This window comes from Prunus dulcis, chromosome 8, assembly GCF_902201215.1.
Source record: "Prunus dulcis chromosome 8, ALMONDv2, whole genome shotgun sequence".
Classification (NCBI taxonomy): domain Eukaryota; kingdom Viridiplantae; phylum Streptophyta; class Magnoliopsida; order Rosales; family Rosaceae; genus Prunus; species Prunus dulcis.
In genome coordinates this window covers 18,058,043-18,072,932 of record NC_047657.1, presented here as the reverse complement: position 1 = coordinate 18,072,932, position 14,890 = coordinate 18,058,043, and the positions used below count along the sequence as shown (strand labels likewise).

The following is a 14,890-nucleotide window of genomic DNA, read 5'->3' as shown; positions in this document are numbered from 1 at the left end:
TCAAAGCATATCTCATATACCTATGTAGGGGCAGCCAGCAAAGTAGAATTAGTTTGCCATACCGAAGTTCATATTCTATTTCTCATGTGATACAAACAAGTAGAAACATATAGGGAGCTCACAGAAGTTGACATTCAAAAAGATGGTGGAGAAAATAGGAACCCATACGTACGTACCCACTAAAAATGCCAAAATGAAGAACAACTTGGTCAATTTATTGAGAAATACATGGGTTTTTTTTTGCAGACTAGAGAAAAAGATCATTGATTTGCATACCAGAAGTCTCAAGTTCGAACCCTCATAACATCTTAGTTGTATGTGTGTGTGAGAAACCCCTTCCCTGTAGTTCAAATTATCCATCACACTAAAAAAAAAATAAAAAAATCCAAAAGATCTTTTGAAGAAAAATAAAAAATAAAACGATATTTGAGGAGGGTTTTCCATGAACATAAAGATCTTATCCCAATACTAGGATAACCATGATTGAAACTGGCACACCCAAATAAAAAATAAAAAATTCAACATTTCAAAAAGTTTAAGGGAAGATTTGCCGTTTTGTATGAAATAAGGAGACGTTGAAATATGGATTTTGACATAGGGAGGAGACAATTAGAGAGGTTAGTTTTGATAGGAAAGTTAGAGGTCTTGTTTTCTCTAATCTATAGCCATTGAATTTCTTTAAAAAATACCAAGATTTCACAATTATGGGACCAATATTGACTCCTCACATCACATGTGATGTGGTGAGAAACTTCCCCTCTTTCCTAATTCATTAGTGTTTTGGCTTTATTGACACCCAAACACGACCTCACAACCACATCACTTCCTCCATAAAAGTCTATTTGACCTTTTTATCTTATTATTAATTTTAATTTTAATTTGTTTATATTGTTTTCAATCTAAATAAACGGCGTGCCACATTAAATGAACACAAATTAAAAAAGAATACTATAAATTTCAAACTACGAAAGAAAAGTATTATAAATAAACGACAATAGTGTCAAGTCTCAACAACTGATTAATGGGTCCATATGGTATGGAGGAAAATTTCCATGAAACATTCCAATTGGATCCATATGGCATGGGGGACTCGTAAAATGACAATGGTGTTGAGTCTCAACAACCGATTCATTTCACGCCAAGAAGGCATTGACAAATTTATTACAATCCAAAGAGTGTGGGTTCGTTCATGAAAGGTACAAGATGACACCTCTTTTGGGTTCGAATACTACATACTTGGACACGATTTCGAGTGTTCCTTCATCGTCAAGTCATACAAGTCTGATAATCAAATTATATGCATCAACGGTTAAAAATCAATCACACCCTTTAACACGCCGTAATTCCCAACCAGTCACAGAAGAAAAAATATAAAATAATAATAATAATAACCTAATGGGAACCAATAATAACATAGATGTAGGACACGTGTGGACAACCTAGATGCAAAGCGGTGTCGTAAAGGGGAGGGTCAGCCTCCAGAGAGTTATGGTTGACTAAAGAGCCAAGGGAATATGCCGGTACAAATTCTCCGTTCTGGACTCATTTCCGTAAACAGAGTGCTGCCGTTGCCTATAAATATACATATCCATTCTCTTCCTTATTTCACAGCCACTTCTCACCATTTCATCTGCTGCCCCCCACACTCTGTTTTGCTCTCTCCAAAGGCAGCAAAACCCAAAAGGTTAGTTGCTAAACATCTTTGTGTTATGCTTAATCTTGTCTTTCATTGTTAATTAATCTTGCTCTTGTAATTAAGCCCATCTCCATGCACAGAACACTCACACAAAAGATGACAACTTTTCATGCATGCAAATTGCAAGAGCAAAGTGAAAAGTGTAATTTGTAAAGTGGGTTTCTTTTGTTTTGTTTTGTTTTTTTTTTTTTTTGTCAGTGGGAATAAAAACAAGCCATAGCTCTTTTTTACATGGGTTCTTTCGTATCTGACTTTAACTCTGATCTTCACTCTAAATTTCCTTCCTTTTCATTTCTTTCGGATCTGGGTTGCCATGTTTGGGACATGGCATTGGCTGCTCCCTTTGAATTTATAGTATTATTTATGATTTTCAGCGGTTCAAATTTTCTAATAAATCCCATTTATAATTTCCATCCTGTAATGATCCCTGAATTTTAAGCCTAAGAAATCTGGTTCAACAACCCTGGAAATTTAATTGCAAGGGTAAAGGTTGAAAATTTAATCTGATAAATTTTTTTTTCTGGTGCATATTTTAATTGATTTAAATAATAATTGTGGGTTTGGTCTAACGAATCCTCAGTTCACTCACGTGTATCTGTTTTGTCTGCTTGTGTGGGGTAGTTTGCATGTGATCTTCCTTGTTCACACTTCACTTCAGACACAGAATGAGGCAGAGTTCATTGTATTTGTCTTGTTCTTCGACTTTTCCTGTAGCCGTGGAGGTTTTGCCTTATCAGTTTCCAGAAGATTTTTTTTATATTTTAAATTTCTTCGGCTGCCAAATAAAAATTCTTCAATGTGTATGATTTAGTTATAATAATCTGCAGTCTCAGTCTTCTTTTCAGACAATAAATCTTTTGAATACAACTTACTGAAGTCTAAAAGTCAGTCTGAAAACCAAAAGGTTTGATTAGTTGGACCTACTGTTAATTTGGGTTGACAAAAATACCCTCATGGATTGAAAATCTGGTGGTCCTGGAATTATAGGTGAGGCTATTAAATTTCAATAGATGACCAAATATGGTGGAAAATCAATGGCCTTGCAGTCTAATAGTCATACATGTCCTGTCAAGAGTTGGAGTCAAATTTTCTTGCCCCCTTGATATTTATTTAGCAATTTGTTGACTTTTCCTCTGTTTGTTCTCTTTTAAAATTCTGTGGTTCAAGATTGACTGGTTTTTCATATTCTCACTGATATTCGAATTCTGCAGATAGATAAGAGATAGCGGAGAATTGTAAACTTGTAGAAGCTAGCAGCTAGCCATGGCCAGAGAGCAATTACAGGTGCTGAATGCACTTGATGTAGCCAAAACACAATGGTATCATTTCACTGCAATTATTATTGCTGGAATGGGCTTCTTCACAGATGCATATGATCTCTTCTGCATATCTCTGGTAACCAAATTGCTGGGCCGCATATACTACCATGTTGAAAATGCAGAGAAACCTGGCATTTTGCCTCCCAATGTATCAGCTGCTGTGAATGGTGTGGCATTTTGTGGAACACTAGCAGGCCAGCTCTTCTTTGGTTGGCTTGGTGACAAGATGGGAAGAAAGAAAGTCTATGGCATGACTCTTATGCTCATGGTCATCTGCTCCGTTGCTTCAGGCCTCTCCTTCGGGCAGAACCCGAAATCCGTGATGACAACTCTTTGCTTCTTTCGATTCTGGCTCGGGTTTGGCATCGGCGGTGACTACCCTCTTTCTGCCACTATCATGTCTGAATATGCTAACAAGAAAACTCGAGGTGCCTTCATTGCTGCAGTCTTTGCCATGCAGGGCTTTGGAATTTTAGCTGGTGGTATATTTGCTATTATTTCTTCCGCTGCGTTTGAGGCCAAGTTTGATGCTCCAGCATATGAGGTCGATCCAGTTAAATCCACTGTTCCACAAGCAGACTATCTTTGGAGAATTATTGTCATGGTTGGAGCAATCCCAGCTGCAATGACTTACTACTGGCGGATGAAGATGCCTGAAACCGCCCGTTACACCGCTCTTGTTGCCAAGAATGCGAAACAGGCTGCATCAGACATGTCAAGGGTTCTGCAGGTTGACATTGAAGCAGAACCACAGAAGATGGAGGAGTCGGTTAGTGCATTTAAGTTGTTCTCTAAGGAGTTTATGCATCGCCACGGGCTTCATTTGCTTGGAACAACAAGCACTTGGTTCTTGCTTGACATTGCATTCTACAGCCAAAATCTGTTCCAAAAGGATATTTTTAGCGCGATTGGATGGATCCCTCCTGCCAAGACTATGAATGCTATCCAGGAGGTTTACAGAATTGCAAGGGCACAGACTCTTATTGCTCTATGCAGCACTGTCCCAGGCTACTGGTTTACAGTTTTACTCATTGACAGGATTGGAAGATTTGCTATCCAATTGATGGGATTCTTCTTCATGACAGTGTTTATGTTTGCACTGGCCATTCCATATGACCACTGGACTCATAAGGACAACCGAATTGGGTTCGTGGTGATCTACTCTTTGACCTTCTTCTTCGCAAACTTCGGTCCTAATGCCACTACATTTGTTGTGCCAGCTGAGATTTTCCCAGCTAGATTCCGGTCTACTTGTCATGGGATCTCAGCGGCGTCTGGGAAGCTTGGTGCCATAGTTGGTGCATTTGGGTTCTTGTATTTGGCTCAGAACAAAGACAAGTCCAAGGCAGATGCAGGGTACCCTGCAGGAATTGGGGTGAAAAATTCACTCATTGTGTTGGGTGTAATTAACTTCTTAGGGATATTGTTCACCTTCTTAGTGCCCGAATCAAACGGGAAGTCTTTGGAGGAGATGTCCGGTGAGAATGAAGATGAAAATGAAACTGGGGCAGTGGAGTTGGGGCCATCAGGCTTAAACAAGAGGACAGTTCCACTTGCCTAGGTTATTATAAGCAGCTTGTAAAAATAATGTTGTAAGCTTTTGGTTAATTTTGGTGAGATGGAAGCTCTAGTTTTCTATTTCCCTCTTCCCTCTATGTTGTTGTAACTTGAGTCTATATATTATATCAAGGAAGGAATTTGCAGAGGATGCCAAATATTAAGAAAGAAAATTTCCTGCTGCTTCATTTGTATTCTCATGTAGCCTTCAAGCCTACAGTCGAGCATTAAGAAAGAAAATTTCCTGCTTCTTCATTTGTATTCCCATGTAGCCTTCAAGCCTACAGTCAAGTCAATGGCCATTGTTGTTGCTTTCAAATTCTATTGCTTAGCCCAATGTTGATAAAGAGATAGATGTATCTAAACTGGGACTAGAATCGTTGAAGAATCAGTATTCAACGGATTGACTTGCGTCTTTGAAATCTGCTTTAACCCATCCTCGCAATGCAAGGAAGGCTCAGCAGAGGAGGGTGCACTCGTCGATCTAGCGGCTACAACCGTGTCCGCATTAAATAGAAATTCGTGCCCTCGAAATATCCATGTAGGAAGGAATTCACTCCTCCTCAGGGGGTCGTTGATATTAGTTTCCTCATGTTTCATAGAATCTAAGACATATGCATGAAACAATTTAAAAACAACAAAAATAAACATGTAATAAATAAAAAAATCAATTGCTTCCTTATCTAAAATTAAAGAAAAATGCCATTTGTATACATTAAAAAAAAAAAAATTATTTCGCACATAAATTGTATGCATTTCTATATTTTTTTCCTTTTTGGTCTGTCATCATATGGCGATGAGATGCACAAAGATTAATTAATTTTACCTTTAAAAAATCCTCCAAATGAAATATGAAATCTTTTATTTAAAGAGTACCACCCTCCAGCTAGCTAGCCTGGCAGCAATTAGGCCATATTCCATGGCCTCAGATATCAACTTAAATGTTGGCATCAAATTGAAACCGTATATAGAAACATGGACAACCAGCCATTACTAGCCAACGTTCACATACATTGAAATACGCGTTGTGGCTACGGAAACTGTTTTGGTTTTGGTTACTGCTAGCTACTACTAGAAAATCTGGCATGGAATATACCAGTGGAAGATCTCAGTTTGTTGAAGAGAAGATTGCGTAAGAGAAGCAATAGCAAGCGAAAATGGAGGGAATATGCCAGTATAATATTCTGGTTGATCAGGGAAACAATCTTGCATATAAATTCTCTAGCCTATGCATTCCTTTAACCATAAACTACTGCTCTCTTTCTCTCTGTGTCTCACTCTCTCTGTCTGTCTCTCTCAATAAGGTTGAGAAAGCAAATCCAGGTAAGAAAAAAAAACTACTGCTCTTTGCATGTTGTTCTTGTTTCTTCTTTGTGAGCTCCATCTCTCTGATTATATTCCTATTTGCCATTGTTGAATTTTCATTTATTGTAGGCATTATATTGTTATTGACTCCTCCCACTCTGTATATGGAATGCAATTTTTCAAATTTCAGATCCTCTTCTGGTAGAACTAATGTGTTTGTGTGTGTTTTTTTTCTTCTGAAAAAATTGAAATCCTTAATGATCATGGTCAGTTTTGTTATATGTATAAGCCTGAGATTTTTCAATTCCCGGTTGAGATGGTGCATTATACCATCTTTCTGAGAGTTTTCTGAAATATTTTAAATTCTTTAATTCACATTTTTGTGTGTAACTTTTGGTTTACAATGTCAATCTCATATTTTGTATGATTCTTTATTCATACATTAGTCTGTACATGTAATCTTACCAGTCGTTTTCTTTCATATTGATGAAGCAGGAGTTTGCGAGGGAGAGATCTAACAAGGCAAGCTAGCCATGGCCCAGGAGCAATTGCAGGTGCTTAATGCACTGGACAGTGCAAAAACACAATGGTATCATTTCACCGCAATTGTGATTGCTGGAATGGGCTTCTTCACTGATGCATATGACCTCTTCTGCATATCCCTTGTCACCAAATTGCTTGGCCGCATATACTATCACGTCGAAGGCTCAGCAAAGCCTGGCTCATTGCCTCCAAATGTATCAGCTGCTGTCAATGGTGTGGCACTTTGTGGCACATTGGCAGGGCAAGTCTTCTTTGGTTGGCTTGGTGACAAATTGGGAAGAAAGAAAGTCTATGGCATGACTCTTATGCTCATGGTCATCTGCTCCGTTGCTTCCGGGCTCTCCTTTGGGCACACCCCAAAATCTGTAGTTTCGACGCTTTGCTTCTTCCGTTTCTGGCTTGGGTTTGGCATTGGTGGTGACTACCCACTCTCTGCCACCATCATGTCTGAATATGCTAACAAGAAGACTCGTGGTGCCTTTGTTGCGGCAGTCTTTGCCATGCAGGGCTTTGGAATTTTAGCTGGAGGGTTGTTTGCAATGCTTATGTCTGCCATATTTGAGGCCAAGTTCAAGGCTCCAGCTTATGAAGTTGATCCAACTGGTTCAACTGTCCCACAGGCAGACTACCTTTGGAGAATCATTTTAATGGTTGGAGCACTTCCAGCAGCTCTAACCTATTACTCGCGGTCGAAGATGCCTGAAACTGCTCGTTACACAGCGCTTGTTGCCAATAATGTCAAACAGGCTACTTCAGATATGGCAAAAGTTTTGCAGGTTGACATTGAAGCTGAACCGGTCAAGCCCCAGGAACCTGCTAAATCCTTTGGTTTGTTCTCTAAGGAATTTATGCGCCGCCATGGACTTCACTTGCTTGGAACCACAAGTACATGGTTCTTGCTTGACATTGCATTTTATAGTCAAAATCTGTTTCAGAAGGACATCTTTAGTGCCATTGGATGGATTCCTAGTGCAAAGACTATGAATGCCGTTTCAGAGGTTTATAGAATAGCAAGGGCACAGACTCTTATTGCTCTATGCAGCACTGTGCCTGGTTACTGGTTCACTGTGGCCTTGATTGATAAAATTGGAAGATTTGCAATCCAGTTGATGGGATTTTTCTTCATGACAGTGTTCATGTTTGCCTTGGCCTTTCCTTACAATTATTGGACACACAAGGATCACTTGATTGGGTTTGTGGTACTCTACTCACTGACTTTCTTCTTTGCAAATTTTGGACCAAATGCCACCACATTCGTGGTGCCGGCTGAGATTTTCCCGGCTAGACTACGTTCTACATGCCACGGCATATCTGCAGCAGCAGGAAAGTTAGGGGCAATGGTGGGTGCATTTGGCTTTTTGTACTTGGCTCAACCCCAGGACAAGACTAAGGCAGAAGCAGGGTTCCTTGCTGGTATAGGGGTCAAGAATTCACTCATTGTGTTGGGTGTGGTCAACTTCTTGGGTTTGTTATTTACATTCTTTGTGCCTGAATCAAAAGGAAAATCTTTGGAGGAAATTTCAGGTGAGACCAATGAAGAGCGCAATTAAGGAAGTAGAAGATTAAAGCAGCCGCAGACAAGAAGGGAGTTTCTGTTCTTCTAAAATACAGCAATTTTTTAGGATATCCTTGTCATTTTTTTCTATTATAGTCTTTTATCATATGTCATTGTATTATAGTAAAGAAGAAATCAGATCTTCTGCTTCTTCTGCTTCTTCTTTTTTTCCTGTTATTTAATCATTTTATTATAGTGAAGTAAGAATGATCTTTTGTTATCTTTTCGTCTATATTGCCTTTTAAGCTGGTGCAAATTTTCTTTCTTTCACTGCTCATGTTGGCAGCATCCCTTTATTTGATTGACACTCTCCTAACAATTGTGCATCACTATTTTTGGTCCTCTCCTCTTAACAAAGCTTGCAATTATTCATAGGCAAATAATATGAAAGTGAAAAAAAGACAATGGGTGCCCTTTTCTTTTTCCCCAAAGATAAAAAACCATAAGAAGCCAACCAATTTATATAACAACAATTTTCAGGGTTTACATCACCTAATGACAAGTTCATTTTCCTCTAGGAAGTAAGCTTACCTCAAGGTAACTGAATTCTGCAGCAAGCAGATAACATCAGACCATACTTTTCATACAAGCCAGCTGATATGCCAATTTATTCAAGGAACAGTGATACAGTGAGTCTTGTGCCAGTAATGGGTTCTGCACATAATGAAGCCAGCATAATAAACTTACAGAACCCCAGAGATTTTTGACTGACCAAGGAAGACATGTTTTAGTGCTGCAGAGACTGTTCAGTGTGCACGGTCTCTGAGCACCTCCAGATCCATCTCTGATGGGTCAGTAGCCTGAATCTCATAGTGAATACCATCCAGCTCACGCCGAAACCTATCTTTAGATGTTGCATACAGCATCTTTGCACGGATTCGAGAGGTTGAAGGGGACCTGATCATCATTGTGCAAATAATCATGAATGGGGCACATGATAGAACAACTATTTGAATTGCAAGTATGGATAATAGATGTTATGGTGTTTATGACCAGCAGAGAATCCAAAATTCAATGAAAAGTTATGGTTTTCAGGACCTTAACTTGCACCAAAGTATTCTGCACCTTTGATTTTGTACAAAAGCTTCATACATATACAATTGGATATAAAGAAGGATGCAAATGCAAATTTATGGATGACTTCTACAAACAAATGTGTGAAACTTATCCTTTGCAACTATCTGCAGGGGCATCAAATATTGGGAATTGGGATCAGAATTTGTCTTACCACATAAGATCAACGCATGGTAATTATGTTTAACAGAAATGATAGTCAGTCCATACATAATAGGGAAATATCAGTGGTGAAGGGATTATAGGCAAAAACTAACCATGCAATGAAGAAGATCTTGCTCTTTTGACAGTTCTCAGAAGTCACAAAATCGAAGTCATAAACTGCATATCTGCAATCATTTTCAGGCAAAGCTGCCGCAAAATCATCATAGCTCTCAGCTGGGCCGCCAATCTTTTCAACTACAACCTCCCTCTTCTTCTCATCAACCTTGAATATCACATAGCGGTGAACCTTCTTCCTCTGCAGTTCCATGAAAGTGTTCTTGCTGTCATCAGAAACTCCCATGGCACACGAAGCATTTGGCTGGAAAGAAAACCCAATTGCGTTATGTAACAGACACACAACCATCAACAGGTTTTGACTCAATACTAATAAGAATAACTATTTTGACTAGAAACCTATGTTCTGTTAGGCCGATCAAGAAATCTGATGACTTTGGTAATTAGGACCAAGAAAACAAAAGCCTCGTAAAACGATTTGGAAGTCCAATACAAGGATCAAGGAAGGTGAATTCCCAGTTTTTTTTCAAGGTACCCAGGAAACAATACATCCTAAAGCTTCAAGCTTTAATTTCAGCTCAATAAAAGAAAAAGAAAAAGCTTCAAGCTCTAATTCCTCAGCAACCAATGAATACTAAACACACTGAACTGGGTTCATCCAAAAGTACATCAAACTAAAATATCTTTAGAGAAACATGGGGTTTGATACAAAATCATGAACTCTTAAATAAAATTAAAATCCCTTCCATGGTAGTTCACGATCAAATGACTAGTTAGTAGTTACCCTACTAGGCAAGTTCCAATGCAACATGCAGTTGAAACTAAACCAAAACAAACCGAACAAAGCTTCACAAATGAACAGAGAGTGAAAGAAAGAGATACCCGGCTAAGCCCTCTGAAAGACATTGCAGCCACGAAAGTCCTGAGAACAAGAGAGAGTCGATCGACTATAAGAAGAACAGATTTAGAGAAGGCGAAGAGATATGGGCAAATGAGGCATGCAGAAGAAAGATAAACAAATGGACAATTGGGAATGAAACCGATTAACAAAAAAGAAAATCAAAGTTAATAATATTCTCTTCCTTTTTCTGAGGCCAGGAAAAGAAAGCAGAGGAAAATGAGAGAAGAAAAAAAAGGTGTAAGATTCGGATTGTAAAGGAGAGGTGAAGAGCACAGTGTGCCTACGCTTTCTTATTATATATACCCTTTTGCTCTGATGAAAGATACGTACACATGGTGATGGTGCGTAAAACTAACGCTTGCAAATTGCAATGGCCCTGACGTTGACTCGGGGACAGAATTTCAGAGTCAGGGGGACCCACCTCCATAACCACCGCAACGTTGTCCACTCGCCCCGTACCTACACAGCTTTTGTTGCTGGCGAGGCAAATTTAGGATTATGAAAGTTGTGATCTTTTGAACAACTGAACAAGGTGGTTTTTACTTACTTTGGTTGATGCATTTTAGCGGGAGAGGAGCTGAAGAAGATGAACAAGACAGAAGAGGATAATCAGAAACTCAAGAGTAACTAATATGTTCTCAACTGCAAAAGGATCCATTCGCAATTTGCCAATAATTCCGACTAAGACAACTAGGCCTGGGTTTGGTTTATTAACTGAACCGAATGCCCATACCGACCACCAACCGCCAAATGGCTACATAGATGTTGGTTTGGTTTGGTCGAATCGTGGTTTGAAGTAATTTAAATTGTAAATTAGACCGCATCAAGGCGGTTCAGTTTGGTTATCAATTAAAATTTAGAAAATAAAAAGAAAAAACCAGATTCATCGGTTTAATTTGGTCCGATTTAGTCAGTTGGTCGGTTCTTTGTTTAAATTCTCAGCCCTAAGGACAACAGAGCTTGGGGTCAGTTCATGAACAAGGCTAAATATGTAATGTGGTTCTTACCCTACTAGATTACTAAAACAGAAGGGTGATTTGGGCAATTCACATTTCATTTGTGTGCTTGAAATCACTCCATTTTACAACATCTTGCAAGTTATTCTATTTGAGAGCACAACTTCTTGAATTCAATAAACTCATTATTGTGTCACAAATAAACTTCTCTTTAAACTTGAATGATCCAGTGAACAATTTTACAATGTCAATGTACACCCACATAAATATGGACCAGTTGCTCTGCTTTTGCCTCTACATAGAGCAAAAAGACAGTTTTTCAAATGAACAAAGCTCAACCAGAAGTTCAAGAGCATTTCTCCTTTTTCGCAGCATGATCATCAACTAAGCTTGGAGCTTGAATGGTTCAAGTACAATGTCGGTTTTACCCTGCTTCATAGCATAGTTGGTGTTTATACCGTATATTAAGGACCAATGACCACCTGGCACGTGGACGGAAACGACAACTTGACATCAGAGGCCCTTCGGCATATACCCTACCGAATCCTACACTTCCTGACACTTTTGACCTAGGACACGTGTCATGCTCACGACCAGCTCCTACAGTCCCACATCGGAAATATGAACATAATGCAAATATCCCAAATATACGCCATAATGCACGCCTCCCAGGCCTATATAAGGAGACCCCTATTCCCAAAAGAGAGGACAGAACGATCAACGGTACGCTATCGCTTGATCTGTAATCTGACATTTACTAAATCCGTACTTACTTAAGCATCGGAGAGCCTTCGGCCGGTACCGCACCGGTACCCCAAGGTCTTACCGAGCGTTCCCTTTTTGCAGGAACTTGATCTTCCGAAGACTAACTCCCTTCCGAAGACACAATATCACTAAGTTGGGCGAACCACGTGTCGAACCACTTTTTCGCATCAACAGTTTGGCGCCGTCTGTGGGAACGAAAAACAATTAACCCACTATCCCCTAAACACATGGGGACCACTTCAATACCCACTTTTCTATCGGAGGACGGGGCACCGTTCGGAAGGCAAGCTGGGGCTAGCCCAGCGCTACCCCCATGCACTCCCTACGGAAACACCCCATCAACCCAAACAACCGCCGAGGCCGAGCTAGTAGCCCAAATCGCATCTCTGCGAAAGGACATGGCTAGGCTTCAGGAGCACAACCACCACCTTTCGTCCAAAGTGGACGAAACCCAACGGCAGCTGCACCAGCAGCCCGCAGAACATCCAGACGACTCACTCTTCCGAAAGCTTGGGAACCCCTCATAGGAGGAGGCACCGAAGGGCAGCAAGGGCAACGCCCGCGCCCTCCAAACAACTGGTGGTGCCGACACCTAGGGACCAACCGCACATACCGAAGAAGGTCTACTCCGACTGCCGACACCGGCTTAACGATCGGGAGGCAGAGAGACGGAGATCCCCAATCAGGGTTAGCGCTCGACTACGGGAATCCGGGATGAACGCCGAGGGAAGTAAGTCACCTATTCGGAAGGTCCAAGGATTGAACTCCACGGAGTCTGCATCCGAATATGTTCCTTCCGACGCGCAAACGTCCACCTACCGTTCGGTATCAACTGAATACTTGGGGGACAACTCCGTGAGCCCGCGAAGGCGCTTAGAAGACTATGATGCCGAAGGAATCCCAAGCCGCGACCCTGTTGTCCGACTCCTTTTTCAGAAGGTCCAGAAAATGGAAAACGACAAGGCTCGCTCCCAGGAACCAGAGTGGGGAAAGCTTCGGCCCGGGCCGTTCACTGGACGCATCCGTCGTTCTCGGCAGGATCGGGAAGTGCAGCCCTTGCGCATACCCTTCTACACTGGCACCGAAGATCCTTTAACCCACCTTCATTCATTTCAGTCTGCCATCGGATGCAAGGGTCTGAGCGACGAGGGGCAGTGCCTGCTATTCCCGTCTTCACTTACCGAGGCAGCCCTGAATTGGTTCTACCGTTTGGAGCCGGAAACGGTAGATTCTTTTGACGAGCTGAAGCAGATTTTCCTCAATCACTTCATGATCCAAACGGACCGTCTTTACTCTGCCGATGATCTGTACACGATTCGGCAGAGAGAGGACGAGCCACTGAGAGAGTATGCGGCGCGTTTCAGTCACGAGTACTCAAGGTGTCCGGAAACAGATGATAGGGCAGCCTACGGCGCCTTCAAGAGTGGCCTTCGGTCCTCGCATTTCCGATACCTAGTACACAGCAGCAACTGGCGCACGTATGATGAGTTGATGAAGCAGGCGGCGGTGCACGCCAAGGCCGAGTACTTCAACTCAAAACCAAGCGCTTCGGCACGCCGAGAGGATGCCAAGCCAAGCGCTTACCCTGCGAAGGCGCCATCCTACGATAGGACCGACTCATATTCGGCGGGCCATAAGCGGAAAGATAACCGTGACGATCGGAGAGATCAGCCAAAGAAAGGGAAAGGTCGGTATGGTCACAACGACAACCGAGGACCCCTGCCCAACCGTGACCACGGCAACGAGGTCTTCACCCTGCTGAATACCACGTATGAAACCGTTCTGATGAACGAACAGGAGGCCATACCGAAGCCGAATGTTAGAAGACCCAATCGGCAAGACAACCGGGAGACCGGTAAATTCTGCCGATACCATCAGCACAACAGCCACAACACGGAAGATTGTATAAGTTTGAGAAAGATTGTGGAGCCCTGATCCGAGAAGGGAAACTGGACCAGTATATCGCCCGGCCGCCAACGGCGCCGGTGCCGAACCCTCCTCGGCAGATAAACATGATCAGCACTATCAGCGGAGGACCTACCGTTGCGGGGACGAGCCACCGTTCGATGAAACAGTATGTGCGTGCCGCACAGTTCCCTCAGGTGCTCGGAATAGAGATGAATCGGTTCCAGGAAACACCAAAAGTTCGTTGGGAGCCGATCACATTTTGCCAAGAGGAAGAAGAGGGAATCCTCTATCCCCACGACGACCCAATGATCATCCGAGCTGAAATTGCCGATTACGATGTAGGGCGAGTGCTGATCGATACCGGGAGCTCCGTGAGCGTAATCTTTGCTGAAGCTTTCAGAGAGATGGGAATCAATGACAACCAAGTCGACCGGCAGTTGACACCTCTGTTAAGCTTCTCTGGAGACCTGGTCCAACCGATCGGTAGTGTCAGACTGCCAATTACATTTGGCACGGCGCCGAGAAAAACAACAACGTACGATCAGTTCCTCATCGTCGACTGCCCGACGGCATACAACGTTATCGTTGGCCGAACGGCACTGACGAGGATCAAGGCGCATCTTTCGCCCCACATGCTGTTGATGAAGTTCCCTACCCCGAACGGCACGGGGGCAATCCGGGGAAATCAATTCAGCGCGCGGACTTGCTACGCTACGGCGCTCAAGGCAACCTCGTTCATACTCCCCAACGAGACCATGACGGTGCAAGGTTTACCGAACGGTACTGGACCGGTTGACGACCCAGAGATGAATCTCCCACCCCTCACACACAACCTGCCGAAGAATTGGAAACCATAACCTTGAGCGATGAACAGCCCGATCGACAGGTTAGAATCGGCACTAGACTCACTGCGAACCTCCGAACGCAATTCATAGACTTCTTGCGGCATCATTCGGAAGTTTTCGCATGGTCTTACGAGGACATGCCCGGCATCGCCCCGGACGTGATTAGCCATAAACTCACCATCTCCTCCGCCTATAAGCCCGTAAGGCAGAAGCGCCGATCATACGATGCCGAACGGTATGAGGCGAT

At 42.3% G+C, this 14,890-nt stretch overlaps 3 protein-coding genes across 4 annotated transcripts; 2 read left to right on the top strand and 1 right to left on the bottom strand.

Moving 5' to 3' along the window:
- The first annotated feature begins 1,525 nt into the window (after positions 1–1,525).
- On the top strand, positions 1,526–4,827 carry LOC117636672 (inorganic phosphate transporter 1-4). 2 transcript variants are annotated; one of them, XM_034371296.1, is made up of 2 exons: positions 1,526–1,684; positions 2,912–4,827. In XM_034371296.1, the coding sequence occupies exon 2, from the start codon at positions 2,960–2,962 to the stop codon at positions 4,574–4,576; it is 1,617 nt and encodes a 538-aa protein (XP_034227187.1). In that variant the 5' UTR covers positions 1,526–1,684; positions 2,912–2,959; the 3' UTR covers positions 4,577–4,827. The 2 variants fall into 2 exon arrangements, with proteins under 2 accessions (XP_034227187.1, XP_034227186.1); XM_034371295.1 differs by having other exon boundaries at positions 1,554–1,684; positions 2,908–4,827.
- A 1,409-nt stretch (positions 4,828–6,236) lies between these two features.
- LOC117636785 (inorganic phosphate transporter 1-4-like) lies at positions 6,237–8,050 on the top strand. The gene has a single exon (XM_034371452.1). It carries the CDS (start codon positions 6,411–6,413, stop codon positions 7,968–7,970), a length of 1,560 nt encoding a protein of 519 aa, XP_034227343.1. The 5' UTR covers positions 6,237–6,410; the 3' UTR covers positions 7,971–8,050.
- Positions 8,051–8,394: 344 nt separating this feature from the next.
- LOC117636786 (actin-depolymerizing factor) lies at positions 8,395–10,561 on the bottom strand. Its single transcript, XM_034371454.1, has 3 exons — positions 10,151–10,561; positions 9,307–9,572; positions 8,395–8,872 (listed from the first exon to the last, which is right to left on the bottom strand). The coding sequence occupies exons 1-3, from the start codon at positions 10,172–10,174 to the stop codon at positions 8,722–8,724; spliced, it is 441 nt and encodes a 146-aa protein (XP_034227345.1). The 5' UTR covers positions 10,175–10,561; the 3' UTR covers positions 8,395–8,721.
- Between the last annotated feature and the right edge of the window lie 4,329 nt (positions 10,562–14,890).

What these genes read in the sequence shown, in the direction of transcription:
- LOC117636672 (XM_034371296.1), top strand. Translation starts at nt 2,960, where the DNA reads ATGGCCAGAGAGCAATTACAGGTGCTGAATGCACTTGATGTAGCCAAA.
- LOC117636785 (XM_034371452.1), top strand. Translation starts at nt 6,411, where the DNA reads ATGGCCCAGGAGCAATTGCAGGTGCTTAATGCACTGGACAGTGCAAAA.
- LOC117636786 (XM_034371454.1), bottom strand. Translation starts at nt 10,174, where the DNA reads ATGTCTTTCAGAGGGCTTAGCCGG. An exon ending in CTTTCAGAGGGCTTAGCCGG is followed by an intron (nt 9,573 to 10,150) that starts GTATCTCTTTCT and finishes TTTTCTTTCCAG; the next exon opens with CCAAATGCTTCGTGTGCCAT. An exon ending in AAGATCTTCTTCATTGCATG is followed by an intron (nt 8,873 to 9,306) that starts GTTAGTTTTTGC and finishes AATGATGATCAG; the next exon opens with GTCCCCTTCAACCTCTCGAA.